Source organism: Pholis gunnellus (assembly GCF_910591455.1).
Source record: "Pholis gunnellus genome assembly, chromosome: 21".
Lineage (NCBI taxonomy): Eukaryota > Metazoa > Chordata > Actinopteri > Perciformes > Pholidae > Pholis > Pholis gunnellus.
In genome coordinates this window covers 675,001-694,761 of record NC_136548.1, presented here as the reverse complement: position 1 = coordinate 694,761, position 19,761 = coordinate 675,001, and the positions used below count along the sequence as shown (strand labels likewise).

At 46.1% G+C, this 19,761-nt stretch overlaps 1 protein-coding gene across 3 annotated transcripts in view; it reads right to left on the bottom strand.

Moving 5' to 3' along the window:
- The window catches only part of jmjd1cb (jumonji domain containing 1Cb), a 118,057-nt gene that overhangs the window by 13,666 nt on the left and 84,630 nt on the right, over nucleotides 1-19,761 (bottom strand). For all 3 annotated transcript variants that reach the window (XM_079183009.1, XM_079183010.1, XM_079183011.1), the window contains 12 exons: nucleotides 16,584-16,689; nucleotides 16,257-16,381; nucleotides 15,407-15,550; nucleotides 13,658-13,699; nucleotides 11,040-11,310; nucleotides 8,629-9,192; nucleotides 8,186-8,531; nucleotides 6,935-7,895; nucleotides 6,643-6,834; nucleotides 5,401-5,573; nucleotides 4,475-4,637; nucleotides 843-3,330 (listed from right to left, as the gene is read on the bottom strand). In XM_079183009.1, the coding sequence (XP_079039135.1) occupies nucleotides 843-3,330; nucleotides 4,475-4,637; nucleotides 5,401-5,573; nucleotides 6,643-6,834; nucleotides 6,935-7,895; nucleotides 8,186-8,531; nucleotides 8,629-9,192; nucleotides 11,040-11,310; nucleotides 13,658-13,699; nucleotides 15,407-15,550; nucleotides 16,257-16,381; nucleotides 16,584-16,689 (5,575 nt within the window). The remainder of the gene's footprint in view (nucleotides 1-842; nucleotides 3,331-4,474; nucleotides 4,638-5,400; nucleotides 5,574-6,642; nucleotides 6,835-6,934; nucleotides 7,896-8,185; nucleotides 8,532-8,628; nucleotides 9,193-11,039; nucleotides 11,311-13,657; nucleotides 13,700-15,406; nucleotides 15,551-16,256; nucleotides 16,382-16,583; nucleotides 16,690-19,761) is intronic.

Genomic DNA, 19,761 nt, shown 5'->3' with positions numbered 1-19,761 from the left:
CTTTATTTTACTACCCTTCTCCTGCAGTTTACATCACTATATTTGTGGACTTTATTTAACACATTCTGTATGTTTTCCTCTACCTCACGTTACCCTGTCCTCTACCTATGTCCAACCTACAACAGAGTCAAAACGGACTAAACCATGGCTTGTGAAAGCACCTTTAGAAAATGGAACATTTTGGCTTCACATAGCCGAGAGGATTTGCATTCAAACATACGTGTTTCTCAACTCTTTCTACACATGACATGATCGTTGTGGAAAGTTGGAAAGCAGGTGGCAGCAGGAAAGGCAGAGAGGAGATGAAATATACACGAGCAATCTACTTGCTCTATTTTCACATTTTTGGATCATTCAAAATCCAGAAATACTGAATTAGATCAATCTTTCCTCTAAGAATTCTTAAAAGTCAGTCAGTTAGTGGGGGTAAATGCTGACATATATGTGTAATAGTTGATAAGTTGATACTCTACAATTATCTTGTGTATCAAAGCCTGATATATCTTCTTCCTCTGTATCATAGAGCTCCATTGTTGTTCAAAATCCACTGACCACACTGTTGTACTGGGTAACATGTTCCATCATTACCATAAACACACTAGTTCATTTTGACTCAGTCCCACACTAACCGTCCTGCTGCCAGAGATACTTTACTACTAAAAAAACGAAATATATATTTGTCCGCTATTTAAAAAAAAAGATATTTAGTAGGAACCAATGGGCTTGGGGCTTAGAGTAGTTAACAAGTTAGTTAGTTAACAAGAACAAAAGCACAGAACATTTCCAGCCTGTGGTCAAACTTGCTGCCTGGGAAACAATTTATAGAAGACTGTCAGACTTACTGCTGCTGGCTAGTTTGAGTTTCGTCTTCTCTCGGGCTGATCGGAAGATGCCATTGGGCTTCAAGTCATCTTCCTCCTTTTCATTGTCTCCTTTCCTCTTGGCCATATCATTCTGTTTCTTCTTGTAGGTGGGTTTCGGCTGGCGCTTGGCTCGGCCCTCCATCTTGCTCTCACTGGTGTCGGAGTCGTCCCCCCCGCTCTCTGAAGCGGACTCGTACGGCCGTTTGTTCCCTCGCCTTGATAAGGGAGCTGCTTTCCTCTCCTCCCCCCCTCCTCCTCCCCCTGCAGCTGCTCCTCCCACTTTCTCCTCCAGCTGCCTCTCTCTCTCCGCTTTGCTGTCCTTGCTGAGCTCCACCTCGCTGGAGGTGGAAGCGCTGAGATTGACTGTGCAGGGTTTGATCATTTCTGACATGGCTGCGGTGTTGCTTGTGCTGGTGCTGGTGACGGTGCTGGTACTGGGCAGTTTCTCTGGTTTAGTACTGGTGGAGCTTGTAGTAGCAGTTGTGTTCCTGTCCTCCTCTGAGTGCCGGGTTAACCAGGCTTTCTTCAGCTTGTGGTAGTTGCTGGGCTGCCCACTGCTTGTCGAGGTCGATCCGGAGGTCTGGCCGTTGGGCAAGGGACTGGACTTCCCTGTCGTTGTGCTCCCGCTGGCCGAGCTGCTGCTACTGCTGTCAACCGAAGATGACGAGGCTTGGCTAGAGGGGGGTGGGGGCGGCGAGTTGCGAATGGGAGTTTTGTCGACTGAATCTACAGGTAGGAAGCAGTTTCCAGTTGCGGCGGATGTGGGCGCGGTGGAGAAGTTGCTTCTGGATTGGGCTGCAGCCAAGGCAGCTTTGTGCTTCTTAAGGTGGACAAAGGAGGAGGAGTAAGGCTGACTGGAGCCAGAAATGGAGCTGGGTGTCGGGGTGAGGCTTGGACTGGGCTGGGGTGTCCCCACTGGACTAGGGGGAGGCAGAGACCCCCCTGGAGATGTGGTGCGTGAGCCTAACCCCTCCTGGTACTCTCCTGGTCCCGAGTGGCTCAGCACCCGACCACAAATGCCAGTTTTATGGGCTGAGACCAAGTAGCCCAGCTCAGGGATGGCTGTCCCACTGATACTCTGTATGCCGTAAGCTGATGCGGCTGAAATGGCAGTCCTGCACACAGAGTTTGTGATCCCGGCTGCCATAGTTCCCTGCATGCCACGCATAGAAGTGTGTTTATACTGGACACACATGTCGTCCAGGTTCGAGTTGGGTTGGATAACCCTGCCGGCTACAGCTTCTCTCACACTCTCCCCCTGAAGCTTGGCTGGGTAGAACCTCCCCTGGGGGAGCTCCTTAGTGATCATAGCACCAGATTTGTTAGAACCAACAAGACTGTCGTACTTGATGGATGATGACGGACGCACGATGACCGATGCCATCGCGGATTGGGGCTTGCCCCTCGACATTCCCCCTCTTTCCTGAATCATCTCTCCGTATCTCCACGCGTCTACGGACGAAGTCATGATCTCCCCACTGATGGTTGAGGCGACGGAGGTGACGGCGGCGTTCCCATGACCTTTGACGTCCCTGAGTTCCGGCAGCAGCGTGGGGGGCTTCTGCTGCTCTGCTGATGTTTTACTACCGGCAGCCGCCAAGCTAACTGGCTGGATTGGCGTGAGGGTTGGTGGAGATAGGCGTCCGCCGTAACCGGCTCTCTCCCTCTCTCGCTCTCGCTCCTTCTCCCGCTCCCTCTCTCGCTCTGCAGCCTCTTTGCGATCCAGTGCGTGCTGTGTGGGCGGATGGAAGACAGGCGCTCGGTGGAGAGATGGCATTGCCCTGAGCTGCTGCTGCTGCTGCTGCTGCTGGTGGTGTTGGTGGTGGTGGTGATGGTGGTGGTGGTTGGGTGCTATGGAGGAAGATGTAGACAAGGAAGGAGAAATGGCGGGGCTGCGGCGCTCTATTCTGTCCATACCACCTGTGTGGTGCTGCTGTTGCTGTTGGACTAGTGTCACCTGCTGGCTGAGCTGCTCGGTGATTTTCCCTGCTAAACCCTCTCCTCCCTCCGGCTGGTGTTTAATGAGGGGAGGGGGCTTGGAGAGGGAGGCTTTGGAGCTGTAGCTGCCCAGGGACAGAGCTCCCTGGCTTGGCACGGCAGCCCCGACGCTGGCCACGACCCCTGGAGCTCCGCCCGACACTTTCTCGTAGTAAGAGCAGAGCTCCTTGGAGGGGTAGAGTCTTGGAGGCTCATTCACCACGCTGTTGGAGAGCGTGGTGAAGTAGTTGCTCTTTTCGGTTTGGATGACGTGGGGATGGATGTGGCCGGCCTTGGGGCTCGGGGTGGCGAGAGCCGGTAACCGGACGGGGAAGGCTGGTTCCCTGCACCGCTCTCTGTCCCTGTCCATCCCGGGATCACCAGAGCGCTGGATCTTGGCGGTGAAGGGAGCGACCTCGATGCTCTCTTTCAGGATTTGACGATTCTCCTCTTTGTATTTACTGGCTCGGTCTGCTGCCTGAACTGCATCCTGTGTAAGAAAATGAAAACACTGTTAAGGACAGACATATTGCAGCACTCCTGCTACATTTTGGAGGTCTTTTGATTTACATGAGCCCCTTTCCCCTCGGAACAAATATCTTTTGAGGAACTCATTGTGTTTCGACAGCAGGGACCAGGGTCTAAATTAAGTTCTGGGGACATTTTATCCCCCAAAAAGGCCCTGCTTAGGGGTAGCACTCTCTGACAGTACAGGAACTTTTGGGGTGGGGTTTGCAGGGATGACCGTCACTGATTGGTCAAACACACACAGAGCTGCTGCTTCAACTCGTGTATCGTTCATAAAATGTATAGATTTAGGACTATATTAGGACAACGGGAGGGTATTCATATTTATTTGATAACATTAAAAGTAAAGTTAGGCTTTGCTGTTGCTTCCTGACTCATTTAAAAAAGACGAGAGACCAAAGAGAGAGAGAGAGGGTGTGAGTGAGCTGAGAGGGCGAGCAGAGGAAGAGAGAGAGACGGTGCGGCGGTGGCTGTGATTGAGAGAAGAAAAGTTGCACAAATAAATAACCATCCAACACTCAACAGATGAGATTCTGTGGAGACGGAAGCTCTTACTTTCATTTTGCTCGTCGCATTTCAACGAGCATCAGTGAATACTATGCAGCAGTAAATGTCGTCGCAGTGAATCAAAAGCTGAGCTTTACTTTTTCAGAGAGTTTTTAGATGAACTGGAGGCTGCAGAGTGTGTTTACCTCTGTGACCTCGTCCCATGTCATGTTGCTTTTTCATAAGCGGATTCATTTGCCTAATCTTCTCGGGTCTTTAGATCGCTATGGAAATGCAGACAACAATGGGCTGAGGGAGCCTTTTAGTTCCTTAAAAAGAAGTCGGCAGCCGATCGATTGGTGCCTCTGTAGTCTCCAACGGTCAGCACAGTATTGTCAAAATACATGCCTACCAGCCCTATGCACACGTTTCAATCTTTCTGACTGGATGTAGTTTATGTTGATTTTTATCCATTTTCTCTTAGCATACTCGAGTATTTGTTTAGGCTTATCTATGAAATAAGAATATGATTTCTACACAGCTGAACATGTTTTGTAAAAAACACTATTAGTGCTACTGCTACCGATACCAACAACAATGGTGCTGATAATACAGCGTACCTGTGTATTTGCCAGGCGAGCCTTGCTGTGGGGGTCCAGGTAGAGGCGGTGGAGGTGGACGTCTTTCCCTGTTGGGGTTCGACTCCGGTCCGTCTGCTCCTGCTTTAGCTGGGCCAGTGTCAACGTCCTGATCGGGTCCACAAAGCCTTTCTTATCCACATCTCTGCACACGGACAAGTCAAACGTTTAGCGAGGACAGGAACAACAGGAAACTAAAACTCATATGTGAGTGTATGAGCGTTAAACTACACTTAGGTAACAGACAGGTTCAGGTAGGGTATCATGCTGTTACAGGCTGTTCAGCAGATTTTCAGTGACCATGACACAACTAGGCTAATGAGTTTGTGATGTTTCCTCTGTGATGCTTTGTGTACTTACTGGTGTCTAAATTATGGCTGGTGGTTACATAAGGAGAGCGCAGGCTGCTGAATAAACTCCTCCACTGTCTCCACTGCTCTCATATTGGATTAGTGCCACTTCACTTAGTCTGTCTGACCTGGCATTGCCTGTCTGCATCTCAGGGCTACCTTAGCTCTCTAGCTGCTCTCTGAACACATCCAAAGGAAAAAGGGCACTCTGTTCAAATGTACAAGACAACGATTGTGTGCCCCATCTTTCTTGCTCTGGAGTGCTTCGTCCAACGATCTTTAAGAAAAAAGGAATTCCTGGTGATTTACTGACCCTGGGAGTTTTCTAGGACTATCCCCGCATGGGACAGCTTTACAGACTAGCATTAATGCAGCTGGGCTGGACTGCTATGAATACGTGTGAATAGATAAACTTCTCTTGACCTAACACCCTGTCTGACTGGAGCTTGATTCATTCTATTCCAAGCAGATCAGATCTTATATGGAGTAAATCTATGAACAAAAGGAGCCTTCAATGCACCATGGAGAGCTTCACATGTTACTGGGCTTTCTACTCACTCTTTATGAGCGTTCATGTTGGCCTTTGACAGCGGAGGGCTAGCATGAGCGCTGATCTTGATGGGGGGCCGGTGGGGGTCGGCGCTTGCTGGCCGAACGGGGACGTGGCTCAGCAAACCCAGACTGTCAGCGGCGCTGCCGGCGGCCTGGTGCAGCCACGGACTGGCTGTGTTCTGCACACGAAACACACAAACACACACAGATATAGCATCGATAAAATCAATAAACCAAAATGTAATATCCACAGAAAATGTGATCAGTTTTACATCATTATTCTCATTTTCATTACGGTGGGATGCGTCTGCAATCTCTGCAGCACCACAATATATCATTAAAATGGTTTAACAAATATTACGCCTCCTGCCATTTGAAAATCAAAGTAGACTCATGCAATTTTGATAAAGGTTCAACAAATCTTTTAGATTTGTCACAAAGTGAAAGTGTAACAATATTATATTATATCAAATGACTATTAAATATCTAAAGTTTTGATGCTGGCAGGTTGAAATGGTATTAGAGGGATAATCCAGCCTGTACACCAGGGGTGTCAAACTCATTGTTGCTCTGGGGCCGCATCGGCATCATGGTTGCCCCCAAAGGGCCGGTTGTCGGCGGGGGGGGGGGGGGGGGGGGGGGGGGGTGCTGCTGCTCCTTCGTCGCCGTCGTCGGGGGGGGGGGGGGGGCTGCTGCTGCCACATACGCTGGTGGAGGTGTGTGCGCGCGGATCGGGGAGGAGCTCCGCCGTGCGCGATTTCCATTTTTGGTTTTTTTGCTGGTAGATTCGCGGGCCACATAAAATGACGTGGCGGGCCGGATCCGGCCCGCGGGCCGTATGTTTGACACCCCTGCTGTACACACATAAATTAACACTACAACCCCCCCGACCTGAGTGCTCATTCAGGTGACTCCACCTCCCAGTCAATAAAAGGACACACCTGACCAAACTGTGATGATGTCATGTAAGGACAATCCTGGGTGTCCTTCAGAGTCAACAAATGATGACACTTTAATGGAAAAGGGGACATTTTCAGATTCACAGCTCGAAGCCCTATGTTCAAATAAAAGTCAATTGAATTGATTACGCTGTCCATTTTTGTTTTTAATCTGGTTAAGTATGTTTCCATTTTTACGACCTGGAGTCTGTTTCATCTTTGATGACAGTAAACCACACAGCCTGTGTGTTCATCACTTCTAGTGTGGCGGTATGCTACTGCACAATTCCTCCAAATCGCATACACCTACCCTCCTGAGTGAGCCCTCGGAATTCACGCTGCTTTCAGGGTGGACCCACTTGGCTGTGGGGGGCAGGTTGAGCCCCGGGGGGTAGGAGGTCGGTGTTCCGTTGGGGTACTGCCAGAGGATGGGGTAAAGGCCCAGCCGTGCTGCCCCGCCGTGAGCCTGGGCCAGTAGAGAGGGTGGAGGGGGGCCCTGACCCTGAAAGCAAAGACACATTTTTGGTGTGAATAATGTTTCATCAGACCTATCCTGACTGGATCAGCTGGGAGAGGAGGTGTGTATTTATATGGAGTCAGACCTGTAGGAACTGCTGCTGGTGTGCTGCTGCCGGGTGAGGCAGGGCGAGGTGGCCCAGCCCGCTGGGGGAGTCGAGCCGAGGGTGGCCCCCGAGGAGGGACGCCGTGGGAGGGGGCATAGCCGGGAGCACCCCGGGGGGTAACAGGTGCGGATGAGGTAGGGCAGAGGTGTGAGGAGGGGCGAGGAGGTGGGAGGCGGCATGGGGGTGGGATGCGGAGGTGAGGCAGGGGGAGTGAGGGGAGGGGGAGTGAAGGGTGTGCAGGTGGGGATGGAGATAGGCTGCCACATGGTTGGAGGACACGGAGACGGAGACAGAGTTCTCAGCGTCTGAGCGGACCAGTGCTGGGTCCCTGTAAACGGTGAACGTCTCGTTCTTATCGATGATCAGAGGGCTCTTGGTGCTGCTGCTCGTACTGACTCCACCCGATTCCGACCGTGCCGGTACTGGCTTGAAACCGGACCGTTGAGGTTCTGCCATTTCCACTTTAGCCGACAAACGGCCTATCGGAGACTGGGACGTGTCGGAGTACCTCTGCATTTTATGCTTAGAGACCTCTGGGGAGGTGTTGGGTTTGGGTTTGGAGATGTCCAGCAGGCCCGGGTGGGGCTTAGCCTTGAGTAGGTCAGCTGGATTTGTGTTGGGGTAGGGGTGGTTCTGAGAGTTGTTGGGGTGCTGGGGTTTCTGTTTCAGGGCGTCGAGCTGAGCTGTGTTGGGGCTCATTCTGGATCTGGCTAGTTCAGGGGGGAGGACTGTGTTCATCTTGTGGGGGGGCGCTTGCTGCGGTGGGTGTTTTCTCATCTCCTCAGACAGAGACGGGCTCTTAATGCCGGGGTGGATGGATGTGTAGTGTTGCTGATGTTGTGCGTGCTGCTGATGCTGTTGATGATGATGAAGATGATGAGGAAGGACAGTTTTCTCTTTCTCCACCAGCACCACGTTTTCGACTATCGATGTGACAGGCCTGAAAAAAAGAAAGTGTATTTTCACATATGTACATAGAAAACGATGGACGTTATTTCCCCTCTATGGATGCCTCTTTGCATGAGGGAAAATGAAATGCGTTCAAATCCCTATCATGAACACTACTACGTGTATAATTTTAAAAAGTGGCAGAAAGAGTAGCATAGTGAGGCTTATTGGGATCGTACCAGGACGTTCAAAAAGCCACACGAGTTGAAACATTCAGGACCTGACTTTAAGAAACACACTCAAACACTATTTGAAACACTATTAGAAGCCTTGTGTTCTCACCTGATGACCTCAGAGGGAGCAAACTCCATCTTGTTGCTTAAGCTCCTGGCTGCTGTCACGCCACCTCCAATAATGCCCTGCTGCTGCATGGGAGGCTCAATATCCGTCCTGCGGCCTCCTTCCGATGGCGAGGGAGACGGGGGGACGGGCGGCGAAGAGACGGGAGAGGGGTTGAGGGGGAGGTAAGGGGAGAGGGCCGTGGACTCGGCCTTCTGCGAGGCCAGCAGTGCTGACACGGCCTCTGAACTCTCCTGGTGCACCGTGGCCTGGGCGTCATCCGTGAAGTCGATCACACTGCCGCTACCGCTGAGGTGAGACAACGATGGCGTCTGGGATCGAGAAGACACTTAAAAAAAGCAAAAAAACAGATTATACAATAAGAAAACCAAGCTTACTGATAATCAGCCCATATATGACAGCTGCCATCCATCAGCTGACTGTACCTTTCACAGTGCTCTTGCTGCTCTCCACACTGCCGGCCTGGACCGTGTCAGACATCTGAGGCGTCTGTTGCCGTGGAGACTGGGTGATCTGCGTCACCGCCACCAATTCTTCCTCCTCCTTGGTTGACATTTTGCCCGTTTCCTTGACCACGCCTTTCTTGCTGTCCTCCGCTGTCTGAAGCTCCGCCCACGGGGACAGGCGACCAATGACAGAGGAGGAATCGTTCATTTTGGTGCCCTGCATTGGCGGCTGCTGCTGCTGCTCCTCCTCCTCCTTTTTGGAGACACCGCCTTGTTTCACATCACTGCCGCGAGACTTTAGCTCATTCTCAGAGTTGGGCTCCGAGGAGGAGGAAGAGGAGGAGGACGACGATGATGAAGACGATGAGGAGGAGGATGAGCACGAGGAGTGGGCGGTCCTCTTGTTGAGTGGGTTTTCTGAGTCGCTGCTCTCCGACAGGTCAGACGTCATGTCAGTCTTCAGTCTCTTTAGACCCGCCTTCTTCTCATCTTCCTCGCCCTTCCTGCGTTTGTTCACCGCCTGCTTGGCCTTTGACTTTGCGTCTGGAAAAAGGAAAAGAGAAAACAAACATTTAAACACAGCTTTGATTGCACTCCATCTTCTCCACCTCATTCTGCCCAAAGAAGTATTTTAGCCAAACAGTTTTGTGTTTGAAAGATTGAACCAGAAAAGCCAAAAGCACCACAATGTGTTATATCTTGAAGGTGTGGTGTGAGTAGTTAACTGTTGACCGTCGAGAAGCATTTTGATCGATTAATGGCTCTCAACATGTCATCTGCTAGCTGACGGCTCATAGCTATTGTTGTATACACATATGTACATAGAAAACCATCTAGTGGGAAAGAATAAGTTATATAAGCTCTAACCTCTTGGCATGTTCATTAGCCACATTCTATGTATTATTATTTTTTTAATAAAATCATTGTCAAAGACAAATGGGAAACAATCATTATCTCAATCTTAAGACAAACAAATGATTCGCTGGGAGTTGGCTTTCTCCAGTAAGGTCAAATCTGGTTTCCAAAATGGTGCTGATAGGATTTCCTCAGGTAGATTTGACCTGACATAAGCATAATGTTATTGTTGCAGCTGGGCCGCTTGTTCAACAACAGCACCCCTGCATGTAGGATTATTGCTTTGTGGACACTACCATTTTCCTGCTGTGGTAACTGACAACTAGTAGAGTGCAAGGTAATACAGCGCTCAACTCTGCACAACAAAATGAAGAGGAAAAAAGAAAGAGACAAAACCAAATGAAGACTACTTTTAAGTGATGCACCGATCGGCCGTCATCTGATGGCCATGACCGTTTATTTGCCGGTCAAATGTTTAATGGTCATAACGATAACGTCGCGGCGACATACACACACATCATGTCCTCAGTGGGGAAGTGAGTGAAAAAGACATGTAGCACCTGCAAGTCCAAACAAAGCTGTGGAGGAACAGGCTTAAAAACATTTGGAACAACTAAATGTTTTATTTTGAAAAAGAATCTAATTTCAATTTGCCATGAAAGAAAAATGACAAAAGCTTTGTGTATGCTGTCAATTCAAGTTCTTAGAAAGAAACAAAATCGAAATTGGAAGGTCAGAATTTGAACTTTTGTTCACTGTTAACTGTAATCTGTGGACATTTATTTAGATATGCTGACCATGACAGCAGAATTAATACAAGGACGGGATAGTGGCTGTCTGCACTATAATCACACAAAGACAGACACACAGTTTGTACTCATATTAAGATTTACGTAGCAAGGTGTTCAAGAATTCAATAATCAGTGTCGTTTTGGATCCGGTTCGAGGTTGATAAAATCCCTCAATTCTCTAATTCTGGGTGGTGAGTCTTCTCCAGTGATGGAGCTGATCGCGTCACATCACCATGGAGGTAGGTTGTAAAGAAAACTGTAGTTTTCTTGCCGTTTTGTCTCTTGCTACAGCAATTATTAGCATGCAGTCTGATGTGTGAGCCATGATTTGCTGCTACTGTCTGGTATATTACAGATTGGTTTGAAATCCTGGATACTGTTAATATCTACAAAACAACACCAGAGGAACTGGTGGCCTCTACTTTTGAATCCGTCATTTATAAAATCCCTTAAAAACACTGCCAGTGCCAATGACTGTCACAAACCATTTTCAATGTTCATAAAGGCATCCATAGGGACATGAACAGCTAACTGGACACTTCTGACCTCTTCACATGGAACTACTGTTGGCAGTGGCATTATAAAGACACATGAGAAATAACTACAACAATAAAAACTGAAACAGTTTGATCATAAATAGCAACATGCTTCTATTAATAATTCAAATGAATATGTTTATTAAATAACAATAAAATATGTAAAGATCCAATCCAAAGGAGAGGAGCGCATCATCACCATCCTCACCTCTCCCTGTGGTCTCTTCTCTCCGGTCCTTGTCCTCCTCTGGAACACTGCTATCCGATCCTTTCCTTCTGGATGAGCGAGAGTTGCGCTGCTCTCTCTGCTCCCTCCCACTGCCGCCGGGCGAGTGGTGCAATTGGCTGGCGGGCTGCTGGCTTTGCTGCAATTGGCTCTGCTGCTGAGAGGCCAGCGTCCCCTGGGAACCCTTTGGGTTGGGGCCTGATGAGGTCATGATGGGGCGGGGGCTGTTGGCTTGGGCTCGTGTGTAATGACTCTGCAAGCGTTTTTTTCAAACAGTCGTACGTTAGCTCATGTAATGCAGACATTACTATGAATGCATAGTTTATACACCTCAACAGTTAAATACCATGCAATATGACAACCTTGCAATTTATCCCATCGACACATTTTATTTAGTCCACCTAGCTAAAACTAATGCTGTCCAATCGGATCGCTCTGCAGTAAACCCTACATGAAGGTTACAATGTTCTGTTTTTATTGAGACTGTGTTCAGTTCATTCAACTGTATTGTCATTTTGGGACATAGTTTGGGGTCCTGTAGTGATGTGCCCATCTGGGGCAGAGGAAGTGGACAAGAAACAGATAATAACGCATAGTTCACATCAATCAATTAGCAAATTGTTTCAGTTTCCCCCTGCCCACCACCTGCCTCGTCTTAGCTCTGAAGAGCCAGGTACTGTAGATACATGTGTGCCTGAGCATCCTCAGTTGTTTACGAGCCTAAAAATAGCAGCATATCCTCACACAACCTCAGCCAACTCCACTGGCAACAACTGGATCTGCCAGCAGGGTGCACAGTCACCCTCTGCTGCTGAGGCTCTAGAAAGTAAATCAGAAACAAGTGGCTGTTGACGTGTTCACCTCTCCTCGTCCACATCAAGAGGAGTTCATGGTACAGCTGTTTATGCAACATTATGCATGTTTCAACAACTGGACTGAACACTGAGAGGTTCTAATATCACTTCTGTTTTAATGACAGTGAGCAAATATGAAAAACGCAGCCTCCAATATGAGCATAAACTAAAAACACCTCGCTCAGTTTGAACAACTGAAGGGAGGATTTAGAACAGGACCGTTGGATTAGACAGCATTAGTTTATCAAACAGCGAGACCACACCATAATAACACTACTTTAGGAAGTCAGACAGCAGCTGGCGGTACCATGATGGTGCGCTCTGAGGCTCACCACAGTTTCACAAGCGTGTCGGAGAACTCAATGGCCTTAAGGTGTCGTAAAAAACACTCTCTAGAGCCAGTGTTTGATTTGACCTTTCTGGCCTACTGTAGAATATTACCCGATGAAGGGCTCATTCTAAGATAACGAAAACACAATGACTTTTTGGTCTCAGGTGATTCTAAACTATTAAAAACATTGATATGAATATTATATTATAAGTGTGTGTGTGTGGGGGGGGGGGCACCAATGGGAATCACATAGAGCTATGCTGCATGGAGCCCAACGGGACATGAGGTTTTACAACCGAAAATCCCACGTTATCACGTTTGTATCGGTTGTTGTATGAGTACGAGGTTTTCATTTTCTAAGCCCATACGGTGAAATAAGTTCAACTTGTGACGCTTGACGAAACAGTAATTTATGTGAAACCAAAAACAAGTGTTGTTTTTATATCAATTCTTTCCCACACAGTCATGCTCACAGTGAGATGATTGTGGGGGACTAACTTTGCTAAACTTCCAATCTGTATATTCAAGAAAAAACAACTGTTATGAATACAGGGAAAGTACGGCTTCTATGACTCTGATGTCGCGTTCATGCATTCCATGTAATCCATTTCCAGGTGTGGCATGTGTACTTGTGACCACACAAACTGTGATGTGTGAACGCTGTGCTGCACAGTGTGGGGCGGAGGCAGCAGCCACAAGGTGGTAGTGCAGGCAGGAGGTTTGGCCTGGGTGAAGACACTACTTCACTTTGACATTTCATCTCCAGGTTGTGTCAGACATTTGCCAGTGTGAATCCAAACTACTGTCTATCTATGAGCTGTTGAGTGCTGGATTTTTGCTGGAATCTCAAAATATCACTGTAAATTGGAGCTAAAACTCAAAGGGTTCAACTGAGATAATCTAAATTGTTGTCCCTTTGTACTGTGTAGACATGTTCTTTTGATACTCTCTATAAGCCTCATCTCAGATGTTAGTTAAGAATACAGATGTTGAGAGAAAGAGTTCTTGTCAAAATGAATATTTTGCTTGTCAGAGAAACAGTTCATGATTACAAATATAACTGAAGACATGAAGAGTTATTTTGCTTTATAATGAGCCTGTTACGGAAGCTCTCAGTTCAACAGATTACCCAGACAACGTCAAGCCTTTTTTATAGCGTATATCATTCATTCATTTATTTTAGGGATATCACCACAGTAGCAACGGAGGAAAAATAGAGATTCTAGATTCCAGGAGGACCAGTTTTTGATTTTTTTTTTTTGGCCATATATGGTTCACGGAGGTGCCAATACAAAAATGTTTTTGGTAATTTCTTTCAATCGAGCACAGTTCATGTCTGTCAACTGTGACTCTACACTTAAATGTAGTGTATTGTGGGAAGTGGGGGTCTGGAGGGTTGTGGTGTGGGGGGGTACCTGAGTGCTGCCAGTGGTCCCTCCGGTTCTCCCTCCCGTCATCTTTAATGTGTCAACAACAACAAGACAAAACAGATCAAAAGAAAAAATAACCAAATGAAATGAATATGAAGAAAAGACTTTGTTAATGACTGCGGGACCAGAAGTGACTGGCTGAGTGTTCAACGGACTGGTTCTACCACTGAGCTCCTTCCATATGTGACCTCATGCAACCACACCGAGGTCTAAATAGTGTTCTGCTGACATCACCACCACAAGAAAGGAGCCAACTGGTAACCAGTGCAACAGTCTGCGTGAGTTTTAATGTAAGGTTTCATAAAAAGCAAAAAAACATGAGACATGGCTCAAAACAGTTCTGAGAAAGAATTCATAGATAACCACAGTTATGGCCCGGTTTAGGAAACAAAACAAAAAAAGAAAGAAATAAAAGATTTTGGGGGGGGGTTGGAAGGCTGTGATGACCAATGTCTATGAAACAAACATAACCAGACACAATGTAGACAAGGCTGAGGTCGAGTGAATGGTTAACAAATCAAAACAAGCAGTAGAAACAACATATACTGACATTTTAAAGCCCAATCAATGAATCCAGAAAATAATCAGCAGATTAATGGAAAATGAAAATATATGGCCTAAATACTTGTAATCTATTTTATGTGTGTAACACAATATGTGAAAAATGTGAAACATGGAGTGTTGGTCTTCTTTAAAACATTTTAGAAAATCTAGCCCGTGATGGGAGACCAAAGACGAAGAGTTTCAGAGATGGAAACAAAATGTTGCAAATAGTTAAACTTCTGCTCACCGTAGCCTGCTGCGGCTAACTCACGGCTACGGTTAGCAGAGGACTCATTTATTAGAAACATTTGATGTCCATCTCTCTCATAGTTTAGCTTCTGCTAACCATAGTCTGCTGCAGCAAGCTCACGACTACGGTTAGCAGAAGGCTAAACTATTAGCAACATTTTATCTCCATTTCTCTTAACAGTTTAGTCTAATTTGTCAGCGATGAGCTAATTTAGCATAATTTTATCTCCATCTCTTTAATAGTTTAGCTTCTGCTAACCCTAGCCTGCTGCGGCTAGCTCACAGGTACGACTATCAGAAGGCTAACCTGTTAGCAATGTTTTATATTCATCGTTTAGCCTTCAGTGTGAGCGGTGAGCTCACCACTGCGGAGCAGCCATGACGGCTACGGTTAGCAGTGTTTGAGCAACACTTGGGCTGTATTTTTACCGTTATTATACGGCCAAAGTAAACCTCCTATGTCAGCTTGAATCTCACCTTTTCCTGTTTTATTTACTGCTTCCATAATGTTATATTTTTCATTCTTCATGTACATGTAGGCTCGTTATTTCTTTTCTTTCTTTTTTGCCAGAGGTCTGATGGTGCTTTGATGACAGAATGACATCACCTGCATGAACTGGAATTCTGCCTGATCTGAGGCTTAATTTGAATTTAAGGACAGCATTCTCTTTCTTAATATTACTTCTACCCAAAAACATATTATATCAACTCCAACTCTTGACTACGGTACATTTTCATGATGTACTTGATGAGACCATTCTGTGTGTAACATTTGAATTTGTATTGTCTTCCTTTCTTTGCGTTATACTGTTATGCATTTTTAATATATAACACAGCTAACAGCTAGAGTTAAATATGTCAGCATATTTCTGAATGTGTTAAACTGCTTCAGTACCACTGTCAGCTGTTACTAGTCGTGCTGCTGTGTGTGTTTGCACTCACGTGGGCAGAGTTGTTGTTCTGGCTGGATCGTGACCTCCGTCTGGAAGTGATGCCGATGTTTTCTCCTTTCAGCAGGGAGTGGACCACGTCGTCCAGAAAGGTCATCTGGATCATAGAAGGATCCACGTTCTGAGGTTCTAGCACCTGAACACACACCAGATTCACTTTACACATGTGAGCTGTGTGGATTAGATCTAAACCCCTCCTGCTTTTAAAGGTGGTCCATTTCACTGTCACAGTGGGCATTCAACCAGAGAGAACTGTTACAAAACAAACATTTTTCACAAACCTTTAAAAGCTACATCAAATGATAACATTTAAGAGAATGAATTTGCACACAAACTAATGAACTACTCAACAACCAGCCTGCACCTGTGGAATCATACAGTGTAGCTCCGGATTAGTAAACAGTATCCTAGACTGTCCAAAAATCTCTCCTCCTCATAAGTTAAAAGGTAGAAAAATGACCCAATTATTAGCTAATAATGTCGGGCAATGTTACTGGCTCTTGGAAGGAAAGAAAAAGAAAGACATTGGTGAACGAAATGTATCTATAATCCAACTAAAATGTAACAAAACGGCTGGGACAACCTACCAAAAAAGTACACCTGCACATCAACTAACTAAAACAAAAATCAAATGACTAATCTGTGACTAAAACCAACATAGCTTCTTTTTTTTTTTCAAAAAACAAAAACTTAAATCAACATTTGTGCATTCTACTACTTTATGTTACACCCACATATAAACTGTACACATACATTTGAAAGAACATTGTGTGTGTGTGTGTGTGTGTGTGTGTGTGTGTGTGTGTGTGTGTGTGTGTGTGTGTGTGTGTGCGCGTGTGTACCTGGTCATTCATAACGACCATGTTTCGACTGAAGAGGTCGTGGTGTGTAATGATGCCAGTGAACCACTGGGTGGCCGAGTCTTGTCTGTACACACGCACGCGGTAGCCATTCAATGAATAGGGACCTGGAAGCAACAGGAAACAGTGTAATTGTCCCACTGATGGACTACAAACTTCAGAACAGGCTCCTCGTATTGTGAGGCGCACTAGTTACAGCAGTGAGACGACTGAAAGAGTCATCAAAATAACTGTTGCTGTGTTAAACTTTATACATTGTAACGATGATATCTACAGAGTGGAATATAAAGAGTGTGGGGAAATGCTTACCTTGCATAAAAATTTCCTGCACCTTCTGGTCTTTGAGCCAGCCCCTCACTTCTTCATGGAGCTGATGGTTGTCTCTTAACACTGGGTTCTGACTGTCCACCTCATCCTGAAGAACACACACAGGATATCAACGGATCAGCATCAAACACACTTCAGACACTAACTGGTCTTACAGCAGTCCACACTCGATGACTTTCACACACACACACTACCATACAGACAAACACATTATGTGGTATTTTAATTGACATAGCCTTCGGTTTCTGTTGTAAGATAACTGCAAGACAACTGCAATTTCTCTGTGGCTTATAAAAGCTTCATTTAAACATTTATTTCGGGAAGTTTCACTAAATTCACACATTTGTTGGCCCTGCTTGAAAATACCTCAATGGTGGTAATGAGGGTAGGACAAGTTTCCCCATCTAGATTTACTCTGTATATACGAGGATCGAACCCCCGACTGGTCTTTCGCCCGCCATCGCCCTAACTGTACTTCCTGAGCTGCTGCTACGGTTTGAATAAACTAAAAACATTTTGGGATTAAATTTAAAAGAAAATTGAACAATCAAAATATCTTAACTACAGCAATAAGTATCAGCTGTCATCAAATACAATGCAGAACTGTATTATAATGTATTATTCTAAGCTTTCCTTTTTTATATTATTATAGATAATAGAAGAAACAGGAACTGAGCCTGCTGTGCGGCTTGCCATACTGAGTAACACTGTTAGTGAAGAGCAGCAGCAGGCTTTCTGTTGTGCAACTGGTAGCAATCAATTGTGAAATGTGCACAAATAAATTCTCTGATGCTAATTCTGATTCCTGTTGAGCCGATGCATTCTATAACTGTCCCATCACCTATTAACTGGTAAAGATGGAGTTGTATTCTCCTGTAAATACACATAAGAATACAAGTGCAGTTATATAATTAAACACGGCCCAGCTGGAATTCATTACAAAACAACAACAAGGCTTTGCAAACACAAACACACACACACACACACACACACCAGCAAAGAGGGGAACCATGAGTCTCGAAAAAGACTGTTTCACACAGAGTGAGAGACGTGAGAGAGAGGGTGAAACACCGAAATAATCTATTTTGTTCTTTAATGAAAACTCTTCCCCACACACAGAGCAAGCACACAATGCTGACAGATGACAGATGAGGAAGAAGAAACCAAACCACTCTCACCACACTGGTAGCACACTCTGTGTGTGTGTGTGGGAACACGCAGTTCAATTGAGGTTATTTTGAAGAGTCTTCAAGGTGATGCATCACAAGTGAATGGTGGATGAATGAAATGCTAAGCCACCACTGCTTGTAGTGATGTTAATAAAGACCTTTGAATTCATTCAGAATCTGAGGGGTGCTCGGTAGGAGGATTCATATTTTAAAAAGAATGCATACATTTGTATAGCAGGACATTTTCTTCACTCAGTGGATGAGGTCTGAAGTCTGTCTGCATTGATGACAGGCTGATACTGTACGTTCAGTTTGTGTCATTCATCGCCTCAATCATCTCCATAAGCTGGTTGTCATGAATGTTTACTGAAATTTATAGAATAAAAAACAACATTGTTTCGCTATGGCGCAGCGGATTTTAGACGTGCATAACAGTTTAATATGTCTCCAGACAGAAGCCCTGTACAGCTCACATGGGTGAGACAGGAGACACATGTCAGAGCGGCCTGTACAACAATGCAGAGGAGATGTGGACACCTCCCTGTCTCCGTCTCTCTTCCATCGCATTTATCACCATCACATTTGACAAGTGTGAAAGACAATAAATGAAATAAAAACTAAAAAAAGCATGAATAACATTGTTAGAATAACATAGATAATAAAATAAAATAATATATATCATGATATCAGCAATCCAGTTAGTGTTGGTGCAATCTTGAAGTGACTTAATAATGCAAGACAAACAGTCTCGCCCTCTCTCACACGTTCTCTCTCTCTGTCTGTGTCTATCTCTCACTGTGTCTGTCTGTCTGCATTTGTCTCTGTCTATATCCGTCTGTCTCTCTGTGACTCTCTATGTCTACCTGTCTCTGTCTGTCTCTCTCACTCTCCCACTTTCTCTCCGTCTATCTCTTTATGTCCCTTTCTCTCTGTCTGTCGCTCTCTCTGTGTGTCTCTCTCTCTGTGTGTCTGTCTGTCTGTCTGTGTGTGTATCTGTGTGTCTGTCTGTCTCTCTCTCTATGTGTCTGTCTGTCTGTGTGTGTGTCTGTCTGTCTGTCTGTGTGTGTATCTGTGTGTCTGTGTGTGTGTCTGTCTGTCTGTCTGTGTGTGTATCTGTGTGTCTGTGTGTCTGTCTGTCTGTGTGTGTGTCTGTGTGTGTGTCTGTCTGTGTGTGTGTCTGTGTGTCTGTCTGTCTGTGTGTGTGTCTGTCTGTGTGTGTGTGTGTGTATGTCTGTGTGTGTCTGTGTGTGTGTCTGTCTGTGTGTGTGTGTGTCTGTCTGTCTCTCTCTGTGTGTCTGTGTGTCTGTGTGTGTGTGTGTGTGTCTGTGTGTGTCTGTGTGTGTGTCTGTCTGTGTGTGTGTGTGTGTGTCTGTGTGTGTCTGTGTGTGTGTCTGTCTGTGTGTGTGTGTCTGTCTGTCTCTCTCTGTGTGTCTCTCTCTCTGTGTGTCTGTCTGTCTGTGTGTGTGTCTGTCTGTCTGTCTGTGTGTGTATCTGTGTGTCTGTGTGTCTGTCTGTCTGTGTGTGTGTGTCTGTGTGTCTGTCTGTCTGTCTGTGTGTGTATCTGTGTGTCTGTGTGTCTGTCTCTCTGTGTGTCTGTCTCTCTCTGTGTGTCTGTGTGTGTGTGTGTGTGTCTGTGTGTGTCTGTGTGTGTGTCTGTCTGTGTGTGTGTGTGTCTGTCTGTCTCTCTCTGTGTGTCTGTGTGTCTGTGTGTGTCTGTGTGTGTGTCTGTCTGTGTGTGTGTGTGTGTCTGTGTGTGTCTGTGTGTGTGTCTGTCTGTGTGTGTGTCTGTCTGTCTGTCTCTCTCTGTGTGTCTGTGTGTCTGTGTGTGTGTGTGTGTGTGTGTGTGTCTGTGTGTGGCTGTGTGTCTGTGTCTCTCTCTCTCTCTCTCTCTCTCTCTCCCGTTCTGCTGCAGTGTTCTGGTTTCCCAGCCTTGTTCCGCTCTAAATCAAACAGTAAAAGTAGCACAGAAGAATTCGGGGCTGCAGAGGTCA